The 17,059-nt window shown below is 36.1% G+C and overlaps 1 protein-coding gene across 2 annotated transcripts in view; it reads right to left on the bottom strand.

Annotated features, from left to right (window-relative positions):
* Positions 1–17,059, bottom strand: part of Mo25 (calcium binding protein Mo25) — a 322,108-nt gene that overhangs the window by 11,584 nt on the left and 293,465 nt on the right. For both annotated transcript variants that reach the window (XM_090413554.1, XM_090413553.1), the window contains exon 7: positions 11,774–11,917. In XM_090413554.1, coding sequence (XP_090269680.1) covers positions 11,774–11,917 — 144 coding nt within the window. The remainder of the gene's footprint in view (positions 1–11,773; positions 11,918–17,059) is intronic.

Consider the following 17,059-nt stretch of genomic DNA (forward strand, 5'->3'; position numbering starts at 1 on the left):
GAAACTAGTCGATTTATTAAATCTTTACAACCCATAAACCCAGTGTTAGTTAGTTCGTATATAGTTATTTTTTTAAAAACAAATAACTATATACGAAATCTATAACAGAGAAAAAAAAAAGAAAGAGCAAAGGCATATGTCATGATAATGATATATAAATCTATGGAGAACAATATCGTATGTTACAACTACTCGATGGATTGATTATTTTTTTATTTTATTTATTATTTTTTTAATATTGATCCCATACATGCGAGATCTATAAGCACACCAGTATTGTGTGTGTGTGGGGTGGGGGCAGGTGAAGGCCAAGACAGATTTTTTTTTTTTTTGCAAGTTGTAGTTGCTTGGAAATACTTCATAAACAGGTGCAACTGAAAGTAAAGGAATGATAGTTACCAATTCACTGGAACAATGACATCGAAGTAATTGTAGAATAGACAAAGTGCTGAAACACTGCATCTGTGAGAAAGAGGTGGAGGTGAATTTGTAAGAGAGGGATCATCAACAAGTCAAACTGCTCACCTCTGGACAACATCAAGGATTTTAAGGGAAGTTTTAGGTGCACTACCCCAAACATGTGAGCAGTATTCTAGGCACGTGCAGATTTGGGATTTGTATATAGTTAAGAGTTGGTTGGATGTAAAATATCCTTTTGAATGAAAGAGAATGCCTAGTTTCATGGATGCTGAGGAGACTATTGATGTGATGTGTTTATGCCAGGAGAGACTGGAGGTAAATGTTAGTCCAAGCAGATATATCTGATCTTGTCTGATGATTTGTGTGATACTGAGGGTAAGGATAGGTGAACTGAGATATCTCTTGTGAGAGAAAAGACAAGACTGTGTTTTAGTGGCAGTGAACATGACAAAGGTTGTCTTCACCCCATTGAAGGACAGTATGAAAACCAATGTTTAGTACATTGGTTGTACATGATATTGTAGCCTGGGATGTCAGAGTACTGCATTGTTTGTCAAATGATTAGGATGAGTGGAGAGTACTATCATCAGCAAAGATGTGGATAGGATTAGTGGTGATTGCAAATAGGTCATTTATGAACAAGAGAAAGAGTGTAAGTGATATGACAGAGCCATATCACCTACACTAAGGGAGCCATCTACCATGACTTGCATAGAATGACAAAGAGCAAGCTGGCTACCCAATTAGAGAGGGTGGCAATTTGTTAAGCAGGCCACACAGACACACAATCAGAGGCTTTGGAAATGTGAAAGGTGACAGCATAAATTTCTCCAAACCTTTCCATGGCACAGGTCCGTTGGCGGGTGATGGACGCTACTAGATCAGCTGTGGATTTTGAATAGCAGAATCTGTACTGGTTGTCATCACTGATTGATGACTTTCTCCTATATTTTGGAGAAGACTGAGGTGATGGAAATTGATCAGTAGTTTGATGGTTAACTTCTATTACCCTTTTTGGAATAGAATAGATATAAGATTGCTTCCATGCAATGGTGTAAGTACCAGATATGTATAGTAGATTGTAGAGACAATGCAGGACCAGTGTTAATTCTGCAGCAAAGTTTTTGAAAACAATAGCAAAAATGCCATCAGGACCAGAAGATGTTTAAGTATCAAAGATATTAGTAGTTTCCTGATTTCTTTTTGTTGAAAAACTAAAGAAGGCATACAGTGCTTGGATTCCGGTATAGTGAGAGGTAATTTTTCTTGGTCATCAATGCAGGAGTTTGAGGAAAAGAGTTATATAAGAAGATCAGCTTAAATTTTTGGGTGAAGTATCAGTGGTACCATCAGGATGAGAGAGAGAGAGAGAGAAGGGGTGGAAATGCAGGGGAGCAAAGTTGCATCCAATGGCCTTAGCAAGGGACCAGAAGCATGGTTTCCATTTGGACAGGAGGAAAGTTGTTTGCTGTTGGCTTTTATGAGAACACAGATTGATAAGAAAATAACTATTTATTAACTTAAAAGCTAATATTTCGCTGGTATTATATCCAGCATCTTCAGAGCACACAAACAAAGTTTGTTACAACAGCGAGACAACCACAATCCGGTGTAACAGTGGGACTAGTATAAGTAATTGCAGCGTGCAACACAAGACTAAAGTCCTAATTAGGCGCCATCTAAGTTGAAAAACAAACACACAGTAGTCCAAAGTTTTGAAAAATACTAGTCCCAAGTTTTGGAAGAAAAAAAAAAAATGGTCTTAGGATGACGGTCTCCCAAATCTTTGGTAGATTTATACAGCCATACTTGTTGAGATTTGGAGTATGTTTTAAGGCTTCTGTTGATCCCAGGAACAACAGTTGCCAATTTCACAAAAGGTTTAAATACGGTGCATAGTTGGTGTTTGTTAAGCACCCTAGATATCTTTTCAGATGTGCCTTTAATGTATGGGGTGGTGATAGTTTTGTTGTAGTCTTCTGTGGTAGATAGTGGGGGGATTTTTGGGTAACATTTAGTATTTTATCTATCTTATGGGGGTTATAGCCATTGGTCAGGAAGGTGTGACACAGGTGAGAAAGTTCAGCAGTGAGAGCAACGTCATTGGAACAAATTGCTCTAGCTCTTTGGGTTAGTGTTTTTAAGAACATAGAGCAATTTGTTCCAATGACATTGCTCTCAACATACATTTACATATGAATTACTAATTCACCAAACTCACTACTTGCATTTGTCTTTCATTCCATTTATCTCTCTTTTCTGGAACAGCTTTCCTTCATGAAGTATTATATGAACACCTTCAAAAAGAATAACAGATTACGTTTTTTTTTCTATCTTTAATTCCTTTCCATACCTTACATTGATTTGCTATAGGTTTTGCAGCCTATTTGGCATACGTGGAAGTGATAAAAAAAAAAAAAGACAAAAATGCTACACTTTGACATCATAGATGTTGCTTTTTTAGCATAAAAGAACAGAATAAATATGGGTAAAATAGTACATAGACATACACATTGCTTGGAAATAAGTCAACAGACACCATAATGTGAGGAACAAACAGCCACAGTGCCCACCTTAAGATGTAGGACTTCCTTTCAGTGTCAGCTGCTAGAAGAAACTCCAACTCTAATATCAGGAAAACTGAAAATAGGAACCATTAAGAAAAATAGTTTTAATGGGAAAGAAAGTACACTTGCAGAAGAACTGAAAAGTACCACATGGACATAATTGGTGTTGATGAGACACTAAAACAGATGAGATTCTACTAACCAATAAACACAAGATTCTATATTTGACTTGTGTAGCTCAGTGGAAGTCACATTTGCATCCTTTAGGATATGCCGTCCAAAGATAGATTTCAGTTCAAATCTAATCGCTGACTTAGTTAGTCAATCTCTGGCATGGGTAAGTGCATTTGTTCTCCCATAAAGTACTCACCTGGTTGGCCAAGTGGTTAGCATATCCACTCTCCAACCAAAAGGCTGTAGGATCGAATCCTGCCATGGGCATGGATGTTTGTGATTGTCTGTGAAAATACTAATGGTGGTGGGGTGGGTGGGTAGATGCTGCTGGTGTAGAATGATAGTAGTTGTGGTCATTGTAGTTGGATTGAGTGGTGGAGATGGAGAGTTGTAGAGCAGGTGTCCTCCCTCGATGAGCCTTTGGACTCCTTGGAGGTGTCATGTAATAATAATAATAATAAATTGACATTAGAAACCACAATATTTCCGACAGTAACATATCCTGTTGGGAATAGGTACCAAGAGATGGCAGCACTTGTTTGTCCGTCTGTTCATCGCTTGCCACTTATAATTAGCAATAGTTATGGGCCAGCTATCTCTGATTAGCTACCAGTGAAGACTGAACTCAGTCAGCCCCATTCAGTCTCCCAAAGCTAGACAGGGTTAAAAGGCATTGCTTACTCTTGTTAAAAAGTTGTTTCTATAATTATTTATTTATGATTAGTTGAAAGCCTTCCTTTCTTACCTAAAACCTTATGCAATCAGAATCCTACCGGCTGCTCTATTGTTATACATTTACCTTTCGTTATTTATTCTTTCTTCTCTTACTTTAATCTTATTCTTATATCTAGGATTGTTTCCTCTTTGGATATTGGCAAATTTATATTTTGCTGCGACAGTCAGTATCCTATAGTAGAAAAGATCCTTACTCAGGGAGACAATACTAGATTCTTAGCTTTCTTACCCAATATCTTACTTAACTGCCCTATAGATCTAGATTATTGCAGTCGTGACCTAAATCTATATTTATATTCACTCACTAAATCCTTCCCGCCAAAATCATGTTCTATTTTTATAAGTGGTAATTTGGAATCGTAATCAGGCATGACTCAGGTTCAGGAAAATATGACATGTTTATTGGAATATCTAAAATTCATACACTTAATTATGTTCAATACTAAATAAACTCGAACTAAGAGATTAACACATTCGAACTAATTAAAACTTATAAGGCATGCTAAACACTGTAATTACGCATTGGGATACAAATTAAATGATAATAAGTTAAGCTAAATTCTTTCTAGCAGTATTACTTGTAAGAACAAACTATCAACCATTCTAATGTTGCTGAGATATTAAATTCTACTATTCTTATCGCATCAAGTTAATTCTATCACATAAAAGTTACAAAAATCTCTCCTAAACAATTCTTACTCACAAACGAGGTTAACTTTCTAAATAGTGACTGTCCACAGAGTTCCTTATTATAAAGTTCTTAATTTCATAATTGTAAACAATCTTCTTTCTTCTAATGAACATTCACACAAAATTAGAACAATAGCACCTTACCGACCATTTTTTTTCCGCATCGTTCTGCACCACAAGTTTGTCTGGATATTTCTCATCAATTTTGGCTGTCTATACGCCAACATAAGGGGTTACGTTATCTTCATTCTTTCTGCCGGAAACAGACTCAAAATCCTTGCGTTTCAGGAACAACTCGATGGGGCTTTCCAGCGATGGCTTGATTCTGCTAGGACTGGAATTTTCTTCCTTCAGCTTTGCATAGAATCCAGCTTCATTTCTTTACGAACGCTCGCTGCCCGACATCACAGACTTCATCCCCCCCCTTTACGTGAAACTGCCCGCCAACTTCCTAACCACCCAACAGGAAAACGATACAACAAGTGATCAAGAAAAAGCCCCCTTGTTCCAGGCTCAACCCCCCTTTTATACTCCTATCGAGTGCCCTCATTTTTTTTAGCCCCTTTTTGCACACGAATCTTACTAATTTCACCCTTTTGCTTATCCTTCATTTCTACGACGCTGATATATTCGGATTCATGGAATACATGGTTATGTGATTTTCCGAGTAAGCTATACCCGCCAGCGTTATGCTGTACGCGTGTAGCTTTAAGCCTTCCAGGAATTAATACTTAACAGCTTTATGATGACTCACAATAGATTTTACATAGCTTAAAATAAGGCTTAAATTTAATTCACATTATCCCTCTTTTTAAAGATATACAAAATAAAATCTTAAATTAATCACATTAGCTTAAATATAAGGTGCTTAAATAAAGAATACAAATTTTTTCATAAAGAGAGGAAGTTTCACTTTTAATTACAACTGATGTGCAGGTATTTCTCTATGTTTGCCATTTTTATATGTTAGACCCTAAATGAATGATTTCTATGCAAGATTCCTTAATTTAGGATCTAACACTCTCTATAAGATAATAACAGGCATTAGCTGATTGTCAAGGAAAGAAAGGAGTAGCAATAACATTCACCAACCAAACATGTAGATAAACTCAACTGGAAGGCAATTTCAAGTAGAGTTATGTGGGCAAACTAAACACAGGAAAAACGGAAATAGCTGTTTACGCCTTTGAACAAAAACACACCCCGCAGATAGACAAGGCCATCATAATAGACAGACAAGACAATGAAACAATGCTCAGAATATCGGAAACAATAGCTATAAAGTGTGACGCGAACTCTATCAACGTACACAGGCCCTACATAAATTCCGAGGTTTGGAAGCTTCACAACATAAAATTGAGGTCACAACCCCGACCAATAGGAGACAACACAAACACCTCTAAAGCAGAAGCACCCACCCGACCTGACATAGCTTCCACTTTCCCAATGTGTTCAGATGACGACCACGAATAGTCGAAACGGTCCACACCCCGTCAACCACCTTTCCCCTTCCCCCTCCCTATTTTAAAAAATTAACCCTTTCACTTTTTTCCCCACCCTATATAAAAGTATATGTTTCTATATATTACGAAAAAAACTCGGGTTTTTCTAACTTATTCTACCAAACTGCCTACCCCCCCCCCACACACACACACTCTGCAGTTTTCGACATCGCAGACTGAGGAAAAGCCACAACACCCAGAAAAAGGTATGTGCAATTTTCTATTCCTTAGGCTACATATACTTTTTAATACATCTACACTCATAATGCCCTAAGAATCCATGAGTAAATAGCCAATGACATTTAAACAGGGGTACTCCTAAACTGAAGCAGGCAAAATAGCTGTAATTATAATAATATATTTTGTTCTATTAAAAATAAATCATTTTTTGTTTACATGTACACCTAAATTTAAATAAAATAGACATTTACAATGAAATTTACTTTTTATATTATTATTATTTTAGGGGTACTTGGTCATAATGAAAATTTATGAAGGGGTACACGGATATCTGGAGTTTGAGAATCACTGATCTACACCAACACCATCTACTGCCCACTACCACCACTAGTATTTTCAGAGACAATCACAAACATCCATGCCCACAGCAAATCCACGGATATGCTAACCACTCGTCAAACCAGGCCGGATATTAATAAAGATGTACACAAGTTTAGATGGAGAGAAGACAGGAAAAGCCTCACTGACTACGTCAATTTTGATAGCAATATTGTCATATGGGTTCAGTATACAAGAGTATACAGAGAATTTGAAACATGAAGTGACCATCACATAGTTTTATTATTATTATTATTATTATGTGACACACCTCCAGGGAGTCCAGGGACTCATCGGGAGAGGACACCCACTCTACAACTCTGTCTCCACCACTCAAATCCACCAAGTATACAACAAACCGCAACTACCGTCATCATCTACTGCCCACCACCACCACCACTAGTATTTTCACAGAGAATCAGAAACATCCATGCCCATGGCAGGATTTGAACCTGCAGCCTTTTGCTGGATAGTGGATTATGTTAACCAGGTTCGGCAACTTTAAGTAAGATTGCCGGTCTGGTTGGCAGTGGTTAGCATATCTATTCTCCAGCCAAAAGGCTGCAGGTTCAAATCCCACTGTCGGCATGGATATTTGTGATTGTCTGTGAAAATAATAGTGGTGATGATGGACAGTAGATGGCATTGGTGTAGATGAGGCGATTTGTGGATGAGGTTGAGTAGTGGAGATGGAGAGTTGTAGTGTAGGTGCCCTCCCTCAATGAGAGTCTTAGGACTCCCTGGAGGTGTCAAATAATAATAATAATAATAATGAATACCATAGTGAAAAGGACAATATGTAAAAATGTTTTAAGTGGAATTTTAAAAAAAGCAACTTTTACAGGTAACCCATACACTTATCTATATAAACATTATTCAAGAAAATGAAAGCATTCGAAAACAACACCAAACCTTAGTGGCAAACTCTGAAGAAAACACTGATTCAGATAGAAAAGCATGAATTGAAGTTGTCTACAAGAAGAGAAAACTAAGAACACGATGGAAACAAGAATTTAAAGAAGCAGTCCTGGAAAAGAAGAAAGCATACTGAAAATGTAAGCTATGGGTAAACCGTAAAGTGTAAAAGAGTCTAAACAAACAGCACGGGAAGACTTCAGTAAGAATAGAGAAGATAAATATAAAGAAGGTAACAAAATATTCTGAATGCTGTTGGAAAAGCTTAGAAATCGAGGAACGAGTACTGTAAAACAAATCAGAGATGATAAAAGTGACATGAAAACTTTTTAAAAACATTTTTAGGGAAGGATGGTATGGAAGGAACTCAATAAATTTATGGAATAAAATAGAAATTAGTCAAACTACTACACTAGATGTATACAAACCAGTATTTAAACCAATTTTAACTTATGGATTTGAGAGTTGGGTTAGATATAAAGCATTGCTCACAGACAAGAGACCATTGATGTGAGAATTCTGAAAAAAATTAGGAGAGTGAACACATGGCATTGATAGCAGAATTATATTAAAAATGAAGATATTAGGAAGAAACATGGCACTGTTGACATTCAACAATGTAAGAGTAAAGTGGTGGTTAGCAACACAGGTGTTTAATGCCAAGATGACAGAAAAGAAATATCTAGGTGGACTAAATCAGTCAGAAGTACCTTAGAAGAATGAAATGTTAGATACAACAGAGTGCTGACAAGTAATAGACTGATTTGTCTGTACACCTCTTTGAAGGCACATATTATAGCGAAATTTTTCTTACATTCTTATTTTCTTTTGTTACCTTTTTCACACTGACTTCATCTGTTTTCATCTTCTTTACTCTTCTACACATATCTCTAATTCTCTTCATTTCACTCTGCATCCACCTCACCTTTTGCCTCATCTTCACCAACTCAGCTTTCAAATCTTGTCCTTTTTTCGCTATCAAATATAAGAAAGCGGAAAATGGATGAATGAAGAAATTATGAAAAGCTCAGGAGACAGCTTGAGGCTGTAGTGAAATAAGTAGTTGGTTGGAAAGGAGATCAATGCTTTCAGAACTATCTAGTAGAAGCAATGTCTAAATGTATTCCAAAGGTCAGAAGGTTAAATAACGTAGGTGTGAAATGGATGAATGAATAGATTAAGCATGTAATATACAGAAAAAAGCATTTTGGAGGTAATATAAGAGGAGTGGTAATAATAATTTCCATTAAGAATACATGTTCTTTGTATTCAAGAACAGGCAAGAAGGGTGGACTCGGTTGGAGTAGCAAAAGTTTGGTATGAGCAGCTGCTGCAAAGGATATAGTTGAGATATTTAATGAGCAATTTCATACAGGTCTTTCATCCTTGTGAATGTGACATCACGAAGAGTTTAAGAGCAGTGGATATGGAGGAAAGATTGCCTATGAGTGAGGAATAGGTATATTGGGAATTAAGCAAACTTGATATTAATAAGGCTGTGGTACTTGAGGACATATCATCACCATGTATTTGAAGGAATGGGCCAGGGAGTTGACATCTGCCTTGACATATTTGTTTAATATGAGTCAAGTTCAAAGGGGTGGAAGGAAGGCAAGATTATAGTGCTTCATAAAGGAGGTGATAGAATTCAAGCATCAAATTATACACAATCTGTCTATCAGGTGTTGTGGTTAAAGTGTTGGAAAGGCTGGTGAGACTCAGGATCCAGAATTAGGTTGACAGCAATGGTATTATCTTTGAAGGACAGCATGGATTTGCTAAAGAGAGGTCATGTTTTAGTAATCTACTTACTTATTACAATAAGGAGACAGCAGCACTGGACATGGGAGATGGATACACAGTAGCATACTTAGACTTTGCAAAGACTTTTTGATTGACTATCAACTTATTAAGCAGTAATCTAAGTACAGTGGATGGGAGTGGATATTAGACTAGTGCATTGGATTGGAGATTGGCTGTCTGATAGGCATCAACAAGTTGTGTATGGGGGAACAATATTCCAGAAGATGAAAGTCACTAGTGCCTAAAACAGACCCCTCGGGGGTCTGTTTTAGGACCATTACTGTTTAACTTGTACATTAATGATATTGAGGAAGATTTGAATGGGGATATACAGTTGTTTGCAAATGATGTGAAGTTGGGATGTGCTCCTCATAAGGGGTTATTATAGGATTAACATTGAAAAGGTTTTTCATAAAATGGCGGGAGATTGGGGAACAATAGAGGTCGTTCCTGGAAGCTGTATAAGGAGGGTGTGAACAAGGGAGTGAGAAGCAGGTTTTCTTCATATAGAGTAGTGAATGATTGGAATGCATTGCCCAAGAGCATGATGTTTGCAGAGAATTTGTATGTGTTTAAGATGTGGTGTATGACAAAAGGGACCTCCTAGATGAGTCTATGACTCCATGGAATCTTAGAATAATAATAATAATAACTATAATAATAATATTAGGAAACTGATGAGTACATCTACTTTGGAGGAACCTATTTCAAAGGGGAAAAACGACACATCAAATCAACTTTCAGTGGATAATCACTAAAAATGTAGACATAAAGAACTGTTAATGTAAAATATTTTCCATATTTAATCAATGGAAAGTTTCTTCACACAAGCTCTGGGAGCTTATTTAAAAGAATAATGCATTTCAGTCGGAAGGACTAAAGTTTGAATCATATCTTAGATTTGAAGAACCTGGTAAAGGATTTTCAACTAAAGGTGACTTAGCCAGCCTCATGTGGAAGTGGTAATGTTTATCCTCCCAAGAGAAATTGGCCAGAAAACTAAGCATTAATTGGTTTTTGTGAAGTTACTTGGTTTCATATAAATTAAAACAATCCATCTGTCCTATTTACTAAATTCCATATTTGTAAACTTTTGGCATCTTTAATAGCAGATACCATAAAGTCCAGGCGGTTAGCCGAGTGGCTATGCACCTTGTAACAATATGCCTGGGAAAGGAATGTCCTGTGTTCGATTCCCATCACTGATGTGAGGGGCTTAAAGATCTTTTTCAGCCATAGTCAAGTTAGCCGGTCTTGGGCCAGTACAGTAGGGTTTTTCTCCCCAGTTTATCAGAGGTTTTTCATCCCGCAAAGCAGGCAAACCAGCCTTGAGAACTCAACACCATTACGGACATAGGATACACTGGGGCATAGGGCTGACCACCTTATCCTGAGAACAGTTGAGGTCCGATGATCAATAAACCCTTGAACACCGCAAGGTAAAAGAGGGAAAAAGAAAACGAGAATGAGACCATAATCGATCATAGAATAATGGATGTTTTGGAGGAGCGAAAGCAACTGACCAGACCAGACTATTCCATCAGCTTCATTTTGACATTTTTTATTTGATATAAAAAACAAGATATATGGGTCACTTTGAATAAATCTGAATGGGTTAACATATTAGATATCTACAGAAAATGAGCACATAAATCAGATGTTGTAAGGCTTCCAAAGAAAGCCTTACATCTTTAAGTTCCAGGAAGTTTCAGAAATTATTTGTTTCCAAAAACCAAGACTTAACAAACACAAATGGTCTGCTCTTATAAGATGGAGATGGCATATAAAAGGCAATACTCTTAGCCAGATCAATAACACCCATGTTTAACATCATAGATATGAAGCCTAACTGGTGTATCTTACTGGAATATCTCCCTCCTTCTTATAACTTATAAATAATGTACTATATGCTTAATATTGAGCAAGTTTTTTTTATTTGTCTTTATTTTTTACTGTAGTAATTCGGCGAAATGTATTTATTTAAAAAGGATGTCGTTAGCATTGTATATGGTATTCAGAGTTGATATTTAATATCAAAATTTATGCGTAGTTCACACAGAGGTTTAAGTATTTTCAATAGCATTTTGCTTGATAGTTTATTATATACATTTTTGAGATCAAATTTTAAAGAAAGATTCTTATTTATAATTTCTAGACTATTTCTCAAAGTAAATAACTAGTCATGACAATCCTCTATTTGGCTTAATACAGCTTATTCTTGTATCCAATGTGTAAATCTGTGATATCAGGATATCTCTAGATCTGTACAAGTGTAGATGTAGAGATATTCTGAAATTTTAACAAATATGGAAATGTAAACAAACAAAAAAGGGGAGCAGGAAGGAATGGGTGGTTGAAAGGAAAATTGATTTTTAAATAAAACTGAATATTCTTAAATGGTGGTCTTACTTTGAAAACATGAAATGCTTCAAACTGAATATTTCTGCTTTTTTCCTTGAGCATATTCATCATTAGCTTCAGGTTTTCTGGATTGCTGATATACCGTGTCATTATGGTGAAATTATGGCGATCCAGTAATAGTTCTCCTAGCAGCTATATCAAAAGAATTAAATTATAGCTATATATTAAAGGCTAAATACATAGGTTTAAAAGAAAAAATAGTGCTGTGTTTTTCAAAAAGTTTGAAAAAGAAATCACATACTGACTTGTAGTAATTTTATGTCGCAAGGATTTCTTTTTTAAAAAAAGCTATTTCAACAAACAGGGAATGTTGATATTATTCTTGAGACAGGCAATATAGAATGCACAATGTAAGTACCTAATTATGGATTTGCATGTCTAAAAAATGAAATTGACATTCAATTCACCACAATGGTAATATATGCTAAACTTCAGTGAAGTCCGGCAATCAAATCCTAGGCTAACAATCCCTTCATGTTGGAAGGGCTTTTGTAGTAATTTCTTTTCTCATGGTTAGAAAATGAATTACATGTGATAAGAAATTATAATCTTCTTATCCGTTGCATAAGCATGGGCAATCAAAAGCTTGTACTTTAAGTAACTTTACATCTGGTTGTCTAGTATCACATAATGACAGTAATGTGCATTATGTGATATAAGCCTTCCTTTCAGACATATATAGTTCAGTGCATCTCATCATTTTGAGATCTCATCAGTGGGAACTACAAAGGTAGTTCCCACTGATGAGAATATATAAGTCATATTTCTTCTACATAAGCAGGAACATTGTGCAGCACCATATTAAAATACTCTGGAGACAGAGTATTTTTATCATGTACCTGCATTGCCACTGGGTTTTAAGTGCCCTTAAAAAATTCGTAGCCAACCACCTTTTATAGTGTGACAATTTTGAGAATTAGTAAAATATCCTGCCATTAGAGCTCTTCAGCCTCCAGAGCCCTTGGCAACTACCCCCAATGCTTGAATGTTCCTACTCCTGTATTTCCCTTAAGAAGTAAATTACATTTTAAACAAAGTGATAAAATGAAAGTTTGCAAGTGAAGTAACTTCATGATGACGCTCCTTATACATGGAGGAGGATGGCATCTTAATTAAATTGTCCTAGTATCAAGTTGTCTAGTCATCTGCATCCAGGCTTCACAAACAAATTTTTGTTTACCATTATGAAGAGATTCAACTTCAATTAGTACACTATCTATAATGGTTTTGTACAGAGTTGTCACAAGATATTATATATACTGGACAGATCAATCTGCCCTGATGTCAATCCTTCAGAAAGCTTGCAGGTTAGCTAGCATATTATCTTGCAGTTACATTTCTGCTATGTGGTGTCTGCAGAAGGCATGTATGCAACAATGTGTGGTGGTTCTACGAAGACTACAAATTCCAGAAGCTGGGTGAAAAACTCAGTTGGGTAAGAAAGACAATATATCAGACAGATGAACGACATTCATGTTTGATATCACACATCATCTTCTTCAACTGCTTACTGGACCATTTAGGCTTATATAATACTGTCATCACTACATTTCTCTATCTGTCTCTATCATATCTGTCTTAAGCCTTTGATTACCATGTCCATCCTTCATGTTAGTGGTTTCCCTGTGGGTCTTTTCTTGTTTATTTTATAAGTACTTTAATTAACTGGTCTGCTCTCCAAACATGACTGAACCACCCAATTCTCTTCTTATAAGTAACAGGATGTTTGGTCCTTGAAACAGGTTTTGTGGCTCCTCATTATGTCTTAGTTCATACAGTCCAGTATTTTGATTGTAAGATAGTCCAAAAATTTTTCTCATTACTTTTCTTCCAAACACAATAAGGACACTTAAAAAATGAACAATGATAACTTCCTTAACTTTGCTTGTTAGTGTGTTCTTCAATAGCCAATAATCCCATGAGCTACCTGGGCCACCACTTTTACAATATTATTAGTATTATCGTCATCACACATCCATTCTTTCTTTTAAGGTTACACGGTGATCAGCATTCATAGTGAAGAATTTATAGAGACACAACACATGTGTTAGAATAATTACTTTACTTAACATTTAAGCAAGTAACAATTGACATTTCGACCTCAGTATTGATGTCATCGTCAGAAAACATATATATGTACAATATACAAGCTACATGCTGTTGCAGTATACAAAAGTAAAATGAATCCAAATGTTTGATGATGAAATTTTTGATGAAAGTTTATTTTTCACTATAATAAATTTAGTTCATTAGACTATAATAAATTTAGTTTAATCCTTTATCCAAGTGTGAGCAAACAAAGTTTGCACCTGAAAGTATCTTCAGGACTGGGGTAAGGTGGTACAACGCCGGGCAACTCGTTGCAAAGGTGGAGCAAGCTAACATCACTCCTATCTCAGTATCTTCCATAATGCAAAAAATCTCCTTGCGGATATGCATAATGTTATGCATTAAGGGAAGGGCCACTACCCAGACTAGTTTTGACCTTTATTGAGATCTCTTCAGCGAGAGCCAGGCCCAAGTGGAGATACTAGGCAGAAGCATTAGCAAGGTCATCTCTACCTACAGGAGTTGCCAAATGGTGTGCCACTTTTTTATTAAATTACTCTAGATTTAGAGAAAGGAGTGATGTTATCTTGCTCCACCTTTGCAACGAGTTGCCCGGTGTTGTACCACCTTACCCCAGTCCTGAAGATACTTTTAGGCGAAAACTTTGTTTGCTCACACTTGGATAAAGGATTAAACTAAATTTATTATAGTCTAACCAAGTGAAAAATAAACTTTCATTTCTTTAGCAAAGCAACTCTTTGGGATTTCCTTTGGACTGCCTAATTTCTTCTTATAATGTGATCTGGCTTTCCTTACTATGCTAGTCATCCTTGTTGCTTTGTATTGCTTATGAGCTTGCTAATCACTTTCCTCCTTATATATTCTCCACAATATTTTGTTTGGCAACCCCTGCTTAATAATACTATTCATTCATCTCACTCCTACCTGATTTATCCTTCTGACCTTCGGCATAAAATCTAATACCGCTTCCTTCAGGTACCTCTTGACCATTTCTCATGAATCACTTCCAGCTATCTCCCAGTGTGTCATAATCATGTGACCTATAATTCTACATATATCCTTTTTAGTTGAATAAATCTTCCACATACTTGGTAACCTGTCAAGCCAAGACTGCAAAATCATTCTCTCTAATGAGAGGCAATGTGGCTAACCTTGGATATAGATAGATCTTTTGATAATATCAGCAGATCCAGCATTCTCAAAATCAAGTCCCTTCAATTTTAAGTAATTATCTCTTAGCAGGTGAATAAATTCCATTTCCTTTCTGTCATGTGATCTTTTCTCCTTCCAATCCCAATAATAATTAATCTACATCCATCATGCTAAACTGCTAATGCATGTTATCCACATATACCCCAATAGTCTATGATAACAACTAACTATATTTCGTCCTGTCGGCCTCTACCTCACACCAGACTTTGGTCTCTTGGTGATCTCCTATTTTATTTTTATTTTTTTTTGGCTAAATTCATCTGCTATCACAACATCCCCTCCCCCTCCTCAATCCATACTCTTCATATGAGAGGGATCTGGAAAGTAACATCTAGAACAAAAATGATATTAAAGCAACTGATATAACCACAAGAAAGAACATTCTAGTAGCAGAGTTATGAAGACAACTTATGTTCTTATATGTTCTTTCTTGTGGCTATATCACTTGCCTTAGTATTCCATAATACAAAGCAAATATTCTTACGGACATGTATAATGCTATGTGTTGATATGTGCTTTGCATTATGGGATACTAAGGCAAATGATGTGAAGTCATTAGCCTCCATATATGTGTTGCACAATATTTCAGAATGTTGGAAATATTGTGCAACTAATATATATCTCTAATCCAGAGTATTTATTTTAGTAATAAGATGCGACACTATTTGGCTACTCATATATGGAAATATGACTTGTGCATTATTTCAACCTTGGTATCATTTCTGGGTCTGGCTCCCACTGATGAAACCTCAATAAAGGTTGAAACTGGTCTGGGTAGAGACCCTTCCCATAATGCATAGCATTATACACATCTGTAAGGATATGTGCTTTGCATTATGAGATATCAAGGCAAGTGATGTAAAGTCATTAGCCTCTATATACAAGTTGTCCAGTCCTGAAGACACTTCAGGTGCAAACTTTGTTTGCTTACACTTGGATAAAGGATTAAACCAAGAATATAATTTCTTGGCATCTTTAATTTATAGGATAACCAAGTGAAAAAACTTATATCTATTTTTAATCCAAAGTATTTTAATAAAAAGGTGTGACGCTTTGGGCTCTCGTATATGTAAATATGACTTCTGCATTACTTCAACCTTGGTATCATCTCTGCCTCCCACTGATGAGACCTTAATAAAGGTCAAAACTGGTCTGGGTAGTGATCATTTTCATAATGCATGGCATATGTGCTTCACATTACGGGATAATAAGGCAAGTGATGTGAAGTCATTAGACTCTATATACGAGTTGCCCAGTCCTGAAGATACTTCAGGCGCAAACTTTGTTTGCTTACATTTGGATAAAGGATTAAACCAAGAATATAATTTCTTGGCATTTTAATTTATAGTATAACCAAGTGAAAATACTCCCAAAATCTTCTGAGAAATATTTATCACTTCCCTTTAATTCATCATATATTTGCTGTACAGTTCTTTATCCTTGGAAGGTAGTTCTAGAAAGTTCTCTGGCATTCTTTAGCCTTAATTCTATAGAGTAACTAACTTTTCTTGCTCTTCTTGCATTCTTGTATCTGAGCAGCAATGCTCCCCCCCCCCGTTTGTCTACTCTTTGCTTTCCCTCCATTCCTTCCCATCTTTTCCACTAAATAGTGATAATAGCCCTTATACAAAATTTTCCACAGCCAACGTGCATGTCCGTTCCTGAGATTCACAGCTAAACTCCATGTCACACACATATCTGCCACTATTACAGCTCTTAACGTCATGACAGGTTGAATAATGCAAAGTACATAATTAATATACTGAATAATAGTTACATAACAGAAATGTATTTCTCACAAATAATAATTCTTACCAAACAAAATTTGTAAAAACAAACATATTAAACAAGACATTTATGTGAGATTTTTTACATCAAAATGCTACCAAAACATACATTGTACAAACTGTTCCACGATGGCAATAGTAGAACTAGGATTTCCCATGACTGTTCCTTCAATTTGTTGATATTATTTGTTTTTAAAGGAGAAAT

The sequence above is a fragment of the Typopeltis vanoorti genome, chromosome 24, assembly GCF_054136105.1.
Source record: "Typopeltis vanoorti isolate ZY-2024b chromosome 24, IOZ_Tvanoo_1.0, whole genome shotgun sequence".
Lineage (NCBI taxonomy): Eukaryota > Metazoa > Arthropoda > Arachnida > Uropygi > Thelyphonidae > Typopeltis > Typopeltis vanoorti.